At 35.7% G+C, this 14,613-nt stretch overlaps 1 protein-coding gene across 1 annotated transcript; it reads left to right on the top strand.

Moving 5' to 3' along the window:
* The first annotated feature begins 7,522 nt into the window (after nt 1–7,522).
* On the top strand, nt 7,523–14,488 carry LOC117997092 (uncharacterized). The gene is made up of 6 exons (XM_034985262.2): nt 7,523–7,648; nt 9,259–9,380; nt 10,493–10,805; nt 12,279–12,409; nt 13,400–13,619; nt 14,156–14,488. The coding sequence occupies exons 1-6, from the start codon at nt 7,531–7,533 to the stop codon at nt 14,245–14,247; spliced, it is 996 nt and encodes a 331-aa protein (XP_034841153.1). The 5' UTR covers nt 7,523–7,530; the 3' UTR covers nt 14,248–14,488.
* The last annotated feature ends 125 nt before the right edge of the window (nt 14,489–14,613 follow it).

The raw sequence follows: 14,613 nt of genomic DNA, 5'->3' as shown, positions 1-14,613 counted from the left end.
AATCATGTTGATGTTACTCAACTGACTGAGAATGTGGGCCACTATATTAACAAAGTATGAATAATTAATCTAATTGCTGGAAATATTGGTCAAGTTTTATGTATCTATGCATAACTAACAGCAGTGGACATAGTAGTAGGGTTTCCAGGCTTTAAAATACAAAAGCTGAACTCGGCTAGTGTAACTATTAGGCCGGACATTTTGCCCTTAAAGCCTGGCCATATCTTTTTAAAGCTGAACCTGATACGTAACTTTTACAGGACATAAGTTTTCTTATAATAAAAAACACGGATATGCATTTTAATAATTTGAGCCACGATAGCTCAACGGTTAAAAGAGTTTACTGAAAACCGAAAGGTCACCGGTTCAAATCCCAACCGTTGCACTATTGTCGGACCTACTCCTAGCACAAGCTTACGCTTAATTGGAGGGGAAAGGGGAATATTAGTTAACTTGGCTAATATTCTTGTTAAAAAAATTGTACAAATAAATCACGGCTTTGTCACAAAATTAACCAGTTATAACTAAGATCAATCCTACCATCATATTTTAATATTTATCATGATATTACTTAATTGAAAAATGTATAGTCTTATTTTTTTTTATTCAGATACAACTTAGCCCTGGACTACAATCTCACTTAGGATGAGATCTATAGAGCGTACTCTGACTTTGTTTAGACTTAAGACAGAGTTAAAACGAGACAGAGCTATATCTCTCACATAAATCGGTCTCGTTTTAACTCAATCTTATGTTTGAGCAAAGTCAAAGTGTGCTCTATAGATCTCAGCCTTAGTGACAAGTGATGATGCAGTCTAAGATGGAAGCGGGCTCACCTGGAAGGGGTATGCCAGTTTTATCAAACCCACACCCTTTTGGTTTCTACACGGCATCGTACACGACTTTGCCGGTAGGGTGGTCACTAGCCACGGCCGAACCTGGCCAGAAATTTAGAAATTATAAAATTCCAAACCTGTGCCTGATATCGAACCCGGAACCTCTCACTGATAATACCACAGCGCTTACCATTGCGCCAAGGAGGTGAAGAAGACGTTCTTCTGACAAAAAGCCTAACAAGTCGGCCCGATCAAACACATGAACATTTATTTTAAATTGTTTGGCCGACACAACCGTAAAAACTCAGACACGTCAACCTAAAACCAGATGCCTGGTAACCCCATTTAAAGGGCATAATATTAGAAATTCAAATCATGCCTACCACTCAATATATTCAATTAATAATTTAATTCTTCCAGAGTGCCAGAGTATTCATGGAACACGAGTTCCATCTTTTTTATATTGATATCTTTTTTATCCATACTATTCCATATCCATACTAATATTATAAATGCGAAAGTGTGTCTGTCTGTCTGCCTGCCTGTCTGTCTGTCTGCTCGCTTTTCGCGAAATTTGGTACAGATATGGCTTGCATCCCGGGGAAGGACATAGGGTACTTTTTATCCCGGAAAATCAAGGAGTTCCCACGGGATTTTAAAGAACCGAAATCCAAGCGGATGAAGTCGCGGGCATAATCTAGTATATTATAATACTAGCTGACCCGGCGAACTTCGTTCCGCCTAACAGTCGATTCAATTTTTTTTTTAAATATTAATTCACTATCAGAAATTCTAAAATCCCCACGATTTAGGACTTCAGTACTTTGCAGCATCAGGATTGAGGAGTTAGGATCCGAAGTTCAATGATGTAGCCTATGCTTGGTACCTAAAATAATTTTGCATCATCCGCAGTTTCTGAAACATTATAGTTTAGGAGTGCTGTACCCTACATCATCAGGGTTGAGGAGTTGAGACTTGAAGTCTGAGAATAAAGTCGTTGCTTGGTACCTACAATATGAATTAACTATGAACACTTCCTGAATCTTGATAACTCAGGCGGGCCTGTAACCCTAGCAGTAACCCTGCAGCATCAGGATTAAGGAGTTGAATCCAGAATTTTTTATGTGACCACCACGAAAACTTTTTTTGTTGATTTAAAAAAAAAATTGCAAATCGGTCCAGAAACCTCGAAAAAATCGATGTAGAAAAAAGAACCACCTCCTTTTTGACAGTCGGTTAAAAACCAATGACCTTGAAATATTTACGGAACAATTTTTAAAATATCCCCTTTCTAACAAAAAAAGAATGAATGAAATCGGACTACGCGTTAATGAATTACAACTCGGTATACATTTTAACTTTCATCCCCTCTCCTACGGGAACCATGCTGATTTTCGGGATAAAAAGTATCCTATATTCTTCCTCATAGTATGACCTCAAATCGTACCAAGTTTCATTGGAATCCATTCAGTAGTTTCAGCGTGATGCGCGGCCGTGATACAGACAGACAGACGGACAGACAGACAGACAGATAGACAGACAGACAGACAGACAAAAATGAAAAAAATTACAGTTTTGGGTTCAGTATCGATTATAGAGTGCCCTCGAAAAAAAAATTTCAAAATATCTTCAATGTACAGAATTTGACCTGTTACAGTTTTATTATAAGTATTGATTGATGATATTGATGATGTAAAGGGAAAAACTGACTGACTGATCTATTATTGACAAACCAATAAACAAACACACTTTCGCATTTATTTATGGGTATAATCGAGCAGTTTTGTGCCTGACTGTCGTCATTATGTGACAGCATCCAACAAAGTATAACAAGTCTAGCGTGCAAATCATATCAAATCACTTTCTTGACGCACATTCGCTAGAAAGTTAAGTTTTTGCAACGTTTCACTCAAAGAACATTCATTTCATTCAATCATGTACGTGATACGTCCTGTAACTACTCTTAAGTGTTAAGAGGCATCTTAGACTTTTTTACCTACCATACTATTTCTTACATAATGCGCCAATATAGGTAATATTATATTCTTAAATGTTGTATAGAAGTAGAAGCAGACGTTACTTTGCGGAAATCCATGATATGCAATACGCACCACCACTACGCAGCACCACACAAACACCGGTGCTGCGTGGTGGTGGTGCGTATTGCTTGCCTGGTGGCTGCTTTTTCCTGCATGTTTAGCAGTGGGAGGGCGGGCGGTGCATGTCGCATGCCGCATGTTGCACCATACAGATTCGACCTGTTTAAGCGGATTATAGCAAATTAAGCTTTTGGTTCATTGTATTATGATTCTTGCAAAAAAGCACTTAAGTATCAAGTTGATAACTTATTCGTATAAAAAATATCACAAAAAAAATTAAGATTTAATATTTTTTGTAAATTCCACGCCATTCAAATGAATAGCACAAAACACTGTTTTATTTAAATTAAAGCTTTCATTATTTATTGAAAGTAAAATAAAAAACAGATACAAAATTTAGATTTAAATCAATGATAGAAACACATACTCCTACCTAGAGGTAAATAAATATCTACTGTGCGGTAACTGGGATGTCGATGACTATTCAATGGCACCATAGATGGTGGCCATTTGCCATTGTGTGGATAGAAACTTAACCATTGCCTCTATCTTTGCACTTCTTGTTGTTTAAGACACTTGCATTTCCTTATTATAGGTAAAAAAGCTTTTAAGCTTTATAAAATGACAAAGCTGGTGTAGGTTTCTAAACAGTTTTCAGTATGGCATACAAGTGTCTGTCATAACACAAAAAACGCTATGATGAAATTCCCCACAAAGCTTCTATTTCACGAAAAAAAACCGGCCAAGTGCGAGTCAGGCTCGCGCAACGAGGGTTCCGTACTAGTCGTATTTTTTCAACATTTTGCACGATAATTCAAAAACTATGATGCATAAAAATAAATAAAAATCTGTTTTAGAATGCAAAGGTGAAGACCATTCATATGATACCCCACTTGATATAGTTATCTTACTTCGAAAATTGAAAATACTAATTATTAGTTTAAGACCACAATTTAATTTTTTTTGTGTGATATAACCACAAATTCACAGTTTTCAAATTTTTCCCCTAATGGCAGCTACAAGACCCACATACCTGCCAAATTTCATGATTCTAGGTCAACGGGAAGTACCCTGTAGGTTTCTTGACAGACAGACGGACCGACAGACAGACAGACAACAAAGTGATCCTATAAGGGTTCCGTTTTTCCTTTTGAGGTACGGAACCCTAAAAGTAAGTAGGTTTAAACAGTGCCAACTTTTGTTTGAATTCCGATTCAAAGTGCAAATAATTGCTCAAATAAAAACAAAGAAACGGTTTTCTTAATGACTGCATATGTAAATAAATTAAAGGATTAATTAAAATAGTTTTGCGTGAAGTGTTGCGTTGGCGGGATTGCGCTTAATTAAGTAAACGCAATGCAAGAAAAATAAAGAGCCTACGCACTCACAATAGCAACTACGAAATGACTAAACCAAACGCGAATAGTGCATAAAGTACTTCATAGCACGCAGAGTAAAAATTTCTGTCTCTCTGCGTCGTATTCCTCATTGCTGAGGGTTGTTACACTCCTATAATACTCCTTGAAGTACGAGGATGGTTCTTACGGAGAGAAAAATTTAAAAAATTGCCTGAAAAAAAATCGACTGTTAGGCGGTACGAAGTTCGCCGGGGCAGCTAGTACATCCGTACCCTTATATACATATGCGAAAGTGCGTTTGTTTGTTGGTTTGTCCTTCAATCACGTCGCAACGGTGCAACGACTTGACGTGATTTTTTGCATGGGTATAGATAAAGACCTGGAGAGTGACATAGGCTACTTTTTATCCCAGAAAATCAAAGAGTTCCCACGGGATTTTTAAAAAATCTAATTCCACGCGTACGAAGTCGCGGGCAACAGCTAGTATAATATAAAAAACCGCGAGGAGTAAGTCAGCTACGACTTGATATTGAATGACCACTCAAATATAAGGCTTGTGTGGTATCAGTTCGTATGGCAATCGGGGTATGAGGCGGGGAGACGCCCCGCACACCCGCACGTCAACTGCGCTCGCCCGCACTGAGTTAGCGCGTGGGCTGTGCGGATGTGCGGGGCGTTCCCTCCCCGACTGCTATCTCGACCTGTTGCGGAATGTAAGAGGAAAACATGCATTCAATGGGTATTCTATCAAACAACAAAACAAATCCATGCACTTAACTTATTACGTTCCTACAAAGCAGTTGATTGACAGTACATTCAGGGATGAAGAAGGAAGCGCGACATCAGATGGACCAAACTGGTTTGAATAATGCAACATACGGATCAAATCTGATCCCTGTCTAAACGATGCATACGCACATTTAGATCGTATGCACAATTCAAAGGCGCCGCCTGATTCATCCATGGTGGTCTTCGATAAAGATTGCATCCACATCGAACCTATTTTTAGGGTTCCGTACCTCAAAAGGAAAAATGAGACCCTTATAAGATCACTTTGTAGTCTGTCTGTCTGTCGGTTGTCAAAAAAAAACATACTACTCCCCGTTGAATTAAAATCATGAAATTTGGCAGGTAGGTAGGTCTTATAGCAGACATAAAGGGAAAAATCTGAAAACCGTGAATTTAGCGTAAAAATTAAATTGTGGTCATGAACTAATAATTAGTATTTTCAACTTTCGAAGTGAGTGACTATATCAAGTGGGGTATCATATGAAAGGTCTTCACCTGTACATTCTAAAACAGATTTTTATTTATTTTTATGCATCATAGTTTTTGAATTATCGTGCAAAATGTCGAAAAAATAAGACTGTAGTACGGAACGCTCATTGCGCGAGCCTGACTCGCACTTGCCCGGTTTTATATAAATAAGGTTAATTTTTAATACCAGCTACATTTCTTAAGGTTTAAAGGCTCTGTTTACGTATCTAAAAGATTTTGATGTATCAATTTTTATTAAGTGCCTATTATCAAGATCAAAAAGAAATAAAACACGTACCTACTTATATTATGTCTCAGATGTATTTAATGCACTTTAATCCTATATTACAAAAAAAATAAAAACCGACTTCGTTACACAAACACTAAAAATTGAAAAATAATTTAATTTATTACCGAATATATTCTGTATACAAGAGTTAATATAGTTCCATAATAATACTTTTTGGTGCCGGTGCCAATTAGCTTTAGCTGCGCGAATCGTCTAGACTTCATATTTTTATGGGACTCCACAATGGCACCTCATTGGCACCGACCCCAAAAAATATTATTATGGAACTATATTAACTCTTGTATACATAATATATTCGGTAATAAATTAAATTATTTTTCAATTTTTAGTGTTTGTGTAACGAAGTCGGTTTTTATTTTTTTTGTAAAAATTTTTTATTTCACAATTTTTAGTGGCCCCATGGAATTATGCTATGACTGCTTAAAAATCTACTGTTTACTAAGCTATTGCACTGATCGCGAGCAATTTACTCTTATCCGTTGAGGAGTTCCAGTATCTATCTTCGAAGATGTTCATCAGATCTTCACCAAATTGAAATGGGACCAACTTTGAAGTATACCCTTTCAAACAAAAAAAGAATTTTCAAAATCGGTCCAGGCGTTTTCGAGTAATCGGGGAACATACATAGAAAAAAAAAAAAAAAAAAAGATTCCGACGAATTGAGAACCTCCTCCTTTTTTTGAAGTCGGTTAAAAAGAGCTGATTGACAACGCGCATGGATCTGGACATATAGTCTTCTCTCGGTGGTCTTTTTATCTCAAAATATTTTTAACTGACTAAGTACAGATACAAAGTGATTCATGATGCTAAGACACGATTCATGCACGAATCAAATATATGACAAAAATATAAGCCAGTAACTAGTTCTACTAAATGCCTTATTTTCCCTATTATTGTAACCTAATAGTACTAACATAGGTAAATCAAAGCAAATCAAATCAAATTATTTATTTGCACGATTGCAGGTAAAGTGATTGTTTCTAAAAAGTTAAGTGATAGGATGAGTGCAAATAACACAGAATATATAGGTTGCATGTCTGAAATAAAAATCTATATATTTTATTTTATAATTCATGCCGTTTTATTGAAATATTTTTATTTTATTAAAACTACGGAAGTTTGAAAATATTTCTAAAGCTTTTTTTGACGTTGTTTTAGAAAAATACATATTTTATAAAAGTTATTGCGAATATTTCTAATTTTTTATTTGGAAAGAAAACAACTTTATGCACGAATACCGTATTCAATATTTAAGGCTTAGCTGAGTACAAAAAAAGTTCATATTAAGAGCTTCAATAACTAAAAATTAATCTATATGTGGTTGCAACAAGGCTTTTATGTATAATTTCCCAATTAAGGTCAACTATACCGCCCGTATTCACGCAATTTTATCATAAAACTTATTGTTAAGTCCACAACAAAATGTCAATCCAAAAACGAAAGAACCAATAAAGATTTTAACTTATACCCATATATTCCAAGAGACTAGTATTACATGCATATCCTTTTAGAATCATCTTTGGCGCCCTGACTAAGCGTATCCCACTTACGTATAGGCGTATACTTAGTACTTGTTTTGACCATGCGACGCTATAAAAGCTAGGATTAAACTATAGCCCTGACATTGCCCTTGTGGTCTCACTAGAAGGTCTGTGGTCCTCGGAAGGATAATGTTGAAGGTTTTTGCTTTAGTAGTATTCGTGTGGGGGCTATGTGGCGCTTGGGCGGATGAAAGCCTTCTATTGAATAAGCTTACTGAAAAAAGCTCAAGGCAGAAGAGGTTACTCTGTAAGTAGATTTTTCTTAATTTTCATTATTTTTTGCTTGTTGTTTATTAATTTATTTTAATTTTAGTAACTCGCTAGACATTTTCCGTGTGAATATACTTAGGTATTTGCAAATCCCGTGGGGAAAAAATTCCGTGATAAAAAGTAGCTTATGTATTAATTCGTGGTATAAGCGGTGTCCATTCCAAATTTTAGCCAAATCAGTTGCCATTATTGCGTGATCCTTAACAAACATCCTAACTTTCACACTTATTATTCGTATTAGGATTAGTATTAATTTATAACCAAAGAAGACATATATTACTTCGTAAGGACAGGGCCATTGAACATGCAAAATGGCACCGATTCATTGGTCCTAAAATGTTTATTCAATGCAACCTCAGTGACGTCTGGATTTCAAACGGGTCGTTCAATAGTATCTACATACAAACTCATTAACTAACAAATTTTACTTCTTTATATTTTTAACATAAAAAAGAGAAACTGACATTTTATCAACCAACATATTATACATATAATAGCTCAGGCCTCAGACCGCTATAGATCTAGAAACTTAAGATTGTGCATATAGAACAAGAAGAACGTAGGACAATTTATTCAGAAAGAATTATAAGATTTTTTTATTTTTTTATTAATTTTTTGCAACACTTACATCTAGCTTTACAGATATTGTAACAGGATCTGTAAAAAAACTTAATTCACACGGATAAAGTCGCGGGAAAAAGCTAGTAATCCATAAACTGATAGCCATTGCGGACGCTGAACGCAATTAATCTTTCATGTTAACTAAGATACATTGCTTCGTAATGAACGATGCAGCGACCTTTTACTACAAGTTATCTTTTCTGAAATCCACTACGTAGCGCATATGTATAAATTATAGCTTAGATCGTACTTCCGATATCAGTGTAAGACGTCCAGCGTATATGGAATCGGATATATCTGAGGAATCTTGACACGTTGCGTTCTTGGTGATTAATTACTAACCGCAAGATAGAAATGCATATAGTATTCGTATTATAAAATTATAAATAGAAGCTTGCATATTTTCATCCTTTAGATTTTATTCGAGATATATTTTCAAGTTGATCTAAGATTAGGTCTGAATATGGTGGGATCATTTTAAGTATTGTATATTACAGCGACTTCGTCCGCGTGGACTGCACTTTTGAACTCCTATTTCAAATTCATACAGAGATCATGCCAGGCTTCTAGCGTTATCCGAAAAGGAGTCTGGGTACTGGCTTCATGCCTTGCCATTCAAAAATCTCGGCACAGTAGGTATTAGATAACGAAAGTTTTCGTGTGGCTCTAGGTCTCAGATTGGGAACACACCAGTGGGTAATATGAAAATAATATATCCAACTAGCTGCCCTGGCGAACTTCGTACCGCCTAACAGTCGATTCAATTTTTTTAATTTTTTCTCTCCGTAAGAACCATCCTCGTATTTCAAGGAATATTATAAAAAAGAATTAGAGAAATCGGTTCAGCTGTTCTCTGATTGCATTTAGTGATTCATTTTTATATTATAGATTATTATAATACTAAATATACTTACATAAGTATATTTCGCATTATAAACGGAACTCTATTTTGAAAACTTTTTGCAGTTTACGACGACCAAGGTCAGTTGGTGAACACTTATGGAAATTCACTTTACCACTATGGTCAAAATGAACAAGAAAATCTATTTCGGTGGAGTTTCTTAAACAACTTTCTTAGCCCTATATTCGTAAGTTCTAATTCTAAGTTTATTTTATATTCATTAAGTAGATATAATATATAATATCTAGCGCAGTGTGCTCGTAGTAAGTCTTTTATATTCACTAAGTAGATAAACATAATATTTAGCGCAGTGTGCTCGTAGTAAATCTTTTATATTCACTAAGTAGATATACATAATATTTAGCGCAGTGTGCTCGTAGTAAGTCTTTTATATTCATTAAGTAGATATATACAATACTAGCTGTCCTGGCGAACTTCGTTCCGCCTAACAGTCGATTCAATTTTTTTTTTTTAATTCTCCGTAAGAACCATCCTCGTACTTCAAGGATTATAAAAGAACTAGCGAAATCGGTTCAGCTGTTCTCGAGATTTGCGATGAGCTACACATTTAGTGATTAATTTTTATATTATCGAAGATTTAGCGCAGTGTACTCGTAGTAAGTCTTCAATTGTCAGTTGAACCTTTCTATTTATGTACCTACCTTGCAACATATTTTAAAAAAAAAACTCCATGAAATTATTGGTGATTAGATTCCGTGCCAATATTTTTTTCTGAAGTTTTGCTTCACGGTCTCCAAAATTTAATGTAAATGTAACTTTTTTTTATGTGCAGTCAGAAAGTTAATCAGAACTTATACTTTTCCTCCCCAATCAAAAACTTAAACAAGTACTTAGTCATTTTACAAAGGGCGGATATCAGGTCTACGACTCAAATTTCAATTAAGCCCCCAAATTATTAATTAAGGTATAGATGCTTTAATTAAATTCATAGGTTTTCCATTTAGAAGGTATTATCTATACCTGAAGCGATAATAGCCTAGTGGCTTATATTCGGGAGGTCAGGGGTTCGAACCCGGGCACGCACCTCCAACTTTCAGGTGCATTTTAAGCAATTAAATATCACTTGCTCTAACGGTGAAGGAAAACATCGTGAGGAAACTAGCATGCCTGAGAGTTCTTCATAATGTGCTCAAAGGTGTTAGAAGTCTGCTAATCCGCACTTAGCCAGCAGTGTGGTAGACTATGGGTAAACCCTGGAGACCCGTGCTTAGTAGTGAGCCGGCGATGGGATGATGATGATGATGATTGTACCTGAAATAAAACGTTGTTTAATTTCAGCCAACAGCCTTAGGCAGAACTTCAATCGCATACATGGTGCCAGTATCAGATGCAGTGATTCAGCAATTCCATAAAGACCCAGTGTACCAGAACAAACTCCTCATACTAACATACAAGGACCCATTAGTCGAAGTCAATCCTCTGTGTTCCGGAAGAAGAGCCCAAATACCTTCACCGAACCTGTGCAGTAATTTCTTGAACTGCTGGGACGGTTGGGCGTTCGAACAGGAGTGCCCAGCTGGCCTGCTCTTCTCAAATGAGGGTTTCTGTGACTATCCACAAAATGTAAACTGTAATAATAGGAAAGTGAAGGGTGAGTTAGTTTACATGATCATTATAACACCTATCCGTTGGGGGGGGGAGCGGTGTTTATAGGAAATTTGACACAAAAAGTCAAAATGGCGCGTGAGGAGTTAACTTTCACGCGTTATATGTCATGTAACAAAAGTTGCCACTGTTTAAACCTACTTGGTAAATTTGCTTATTTTTAGGGTTCCGTAGCTCAAAAGGAAAAAGGAACCCTTATAGATCACTTTGTCGTCTGTCTGTCTGCCTGTCAAGAAATCTACTAGGGTTGACCTAGAATTATGAAATTTGGCAGAAATGTAGGTCTTATAGCAAACATTAGGGGGAAAATCTAAAAACCGTGAATTTGTGGTTACATCACAAGAAAAAAATTAAAATGTGTTCATAAACAAATATTGCTATTTTCTCTAACTTTTAAAGCTAGATTACTATACTAAGTAGGGTATCATATGAAAGGGCTTTACTTGTACATTCTAAAATAGATTTTTATTTGTTTTTAGGCATAATAGTTTTCGATTTATCGTGCAAAATGACGATTGTAGTACGGAACCCTCAGTTCGCGACTCAGACTCGCACTTTTCCAGTTTTTAATTTACATTAAATATTTGTAAAGCGCGTCGATCCAAGTTAAAAAGTCATGCGTCATCCTCACTTTAATCCTTTTACGTTTTAAAAACTCTATAAAATGTCATGCCTATTTATGTAAATGCTTATTAGGCAACGCACGCCTCATGGTAACTGTATGATGCTATTACTTCCAAAGATGGAAGGCATTTGCCTTATACGATCGTAAGAGTCAGTGATAAACGTTAATTTTTAATGTCACATATTTTATGCAGCTTTTATTAATATAGTTAGGTACTTACTTTCTTTCTGTTTAACCGACTATCAAAAAAGGTTCACGGAAATTTGGTGCGTTTTTTTCTATGGATATACTTACTACATAGATTATATAAATATGGACATACCGACACCTACAAGGAAAAACATCGTATCTCACTTTTAGGGATTTTGCGTTACAATCATATTCATAATGAAAAAAAACTCTCTTTTTGCGCTCACCCTTGTATCTAAATTAAGTTGCATTGCGATTTTAGCCAGTGGAAAAATATTGTAAGTCAGCATTCATTGAAGATGACAAAATGGTGTATTTAGTTACATATGCCTTAGGCGGCCATCAATAATATTACGTACTTAACCAAAATTGTAATGTAAGATACCGTCTTGTTCTCGGCAAGTATTTTTTCGTATTAATTAAGTGAACTTTCATCGTAACTCAGGCTTTGTATCTCAACTTACAATTCTTTTACTGAATTAAGTAAATATTAACACACAATATTGAATTGTATGTCTATCGCGATCGCGGTCGCGTGGCTCGAAGTCTACCTTTAAAGAAAGTTAATTGACCCGACGGGGAATCAAACCCAGGATTTTTTGCTTCAACGATCAAAGTTTATTTGATGATGTATTTATATTTCAGAGCCTTTCAATCCGACATGCAGCAAAGAGTTCGAAGCTTTCAGGAACAAAGTGGACTGCAGCGAGTTCTTCGTGTGCGTCAACAGCCTTCCAGTACGGTTCAAGTGCCCCGCCGACCTTGCCTACAGCGAGGTAATGTGTATATTTATGGGATTTAAGCTTTAGATCATAGTAGAGACTTTTTGTCGTAAAGCTTTTTGTCGTTTTAGGCATTATTTATGCTATATTGCACGGTATGGGATATGCCATGCTTAGAGCTAAAGTAAATTTCCGTACGTTTTTTCCCCGCAAAATCTGTGAACTATAGAACTATATGGAAGCGCGCGCACTGCGGAATTAATTCCGCACTGGATTTTGATACATTTAAATTCAAATATACGGATTTTAAATCGCACCGCAACTCACCGCACCGTGGTGCGCGCTAGCTTTTAATCCCTTAGATTAAGGAACATGTTGGCGTGATGAATGTTGCGGCAAATACAATGAGGAAGTTTCCAGTCTACGTTCGAAAAAAAAATCATAGATGGCGCCGAATACTACTACCACTAAAAACGAAAAATAATACCTATATCTATAATATGATCTATGATTGTCAATCAATGACATAGATGAGGAGTAACAGCTAGCGTGCACTGCAGTTTTCCTAACGTTTCTTCCCCACAAAATCTGTGAAGTATAATAGAAGTAATTAATTAATTTTGCATCGGGGAAGACACGTAAGGACTGACACGACCTAAAGCATAGATCATATAGATATAGGTATTATTTTTCGTCTTTAATGGTGGTAGTATTTAGAGCCATCTATGATTTTTTTTCGAACGTAGCCTGGAAACATCCTCATTGCAATTATCAATAATTTAAAAAGACCATAGTCCTTAGTGTGACCTAACACTAAATAAAGTAATCATAGAGTAAAGGAAAAACGGTGTTTGCATTAATCATTTTATTACGATCAGTCAGTATGTGTATCAGTCATTGTGAAAGGCAAGAAACCTTAAGAAAATGTTTCTAAGAAAATAATATAACGACTCCTCAGTGCATATTTTGCGAATTACTCATACATTTATTGTGCTTTGCCCTTAAAATTTCAGATAAACAATCTTGTACTTGATATCCTTTCAGATTCTGGGTGTTTGCGACTATCCCAGCAGAGTTTCTTGCAACATCACCCAATTAAATACTTCAAACGTGCCATCTAGCGTTCAAACTACTCAACTATCTACGGAAGCAACTTCAACTATATCCTCTAGTGTAGCCAGCTCGACTTCTACAGCCGCACCAAAATTAGATATAGATGGCGATAAGAATATGATTATCAATAAATTGGAATACAATACACAAAGTAAGTAAAAACTCCTTTAAAACTAAGAAACCTAATAAATACCTTTTTCTGCCCTAATCAATCGAAAACAAATGGTACCTACCTATTTCTACCCTGACTATTTGATAATCTAAAAGGAAAAGCTGACTGACTGACTGACGGATCTATCAACGCACAGCTCAATGGACGGATCGGGCTGAAATTTGGTATGCAGATAGCTATTATGACGTAAGCATCCGCTAAGAAAGGATTTTTGAAAATTCAAACCCTAAGTGGATAAAATAGGGGTTTGAAATTTGTTTGGTCCACGTGGACGAAGTCGCGAGCATACGCTAGTATAGTATATGCTAACCAATCAAATCGTCAGTTATGCTAACTGTTAAAAAATCTGAAAGTCTGCGGAGTTTTTCTGAATTTTCTGAAGAATTTTTCTGACGGAATTTTTCTGATATATAATAATAAGCAGCCGGCTAAAAAACCTCAATATTTTTCTTACTAGTTTAGCCTGTAGTACCCTTGGTAGATATATGTGTAAATGGAGTTCTTATTTTTTACAGGTTGGTCATCAACACACGTAGCTATATCTCGCCAAGACGCAATACGCCAGTTGCAGCTCGGAAAAATTGCACAAATTAGCGTGGATAATTAATTAATTTTATAGAATTTCTTCGAATAAGCTTGACCAGTATTGCTCGCTCTCAGTATTTTCAAACCCATTAAGGTATCTTGTACTATAAGGAAATGAAGTCGTAACACTTTTATAATTTACATTTAAGAAAAACGCGTTGTCATACATACGCTTTTATAGAAAACTTGTTTGTAAGTATAGCTACCTAATATTTTTTGTGTAGGTAGGTAAAAAATATGCGAATTAAATTTTATTTGCAATGCATGATGTTTTATTTCTTTCTTCTCTTAGTTAAAAATTAAATTATTGTATCTTCATAATATTATGGTGATCTACCTACCTGCCTTTCTTCGTATCGTTGAAAATAAAAAATAAATTGTATCTTTG

Source organism: Maniola hyperantus, chromosome 4 (assembly GCF_902806685.2).
Source record: "Maniola hyperantus chromosome 4, iAphHyp1.2, whole genome shotgun sequence".
Taxonomy (NCBI): domain Eukaryota; kingdom Metazoa; phylum Arthropoda; class Insecta; order Lepidoptera; family Nymphalidae; genus Maniola; species Maniola hyperantus.
The sequence above is the reverse complement of the archived record's forward strand: the minus strand, read 5'-3'. Positions and strand labels throughout refer to the sequence as shown.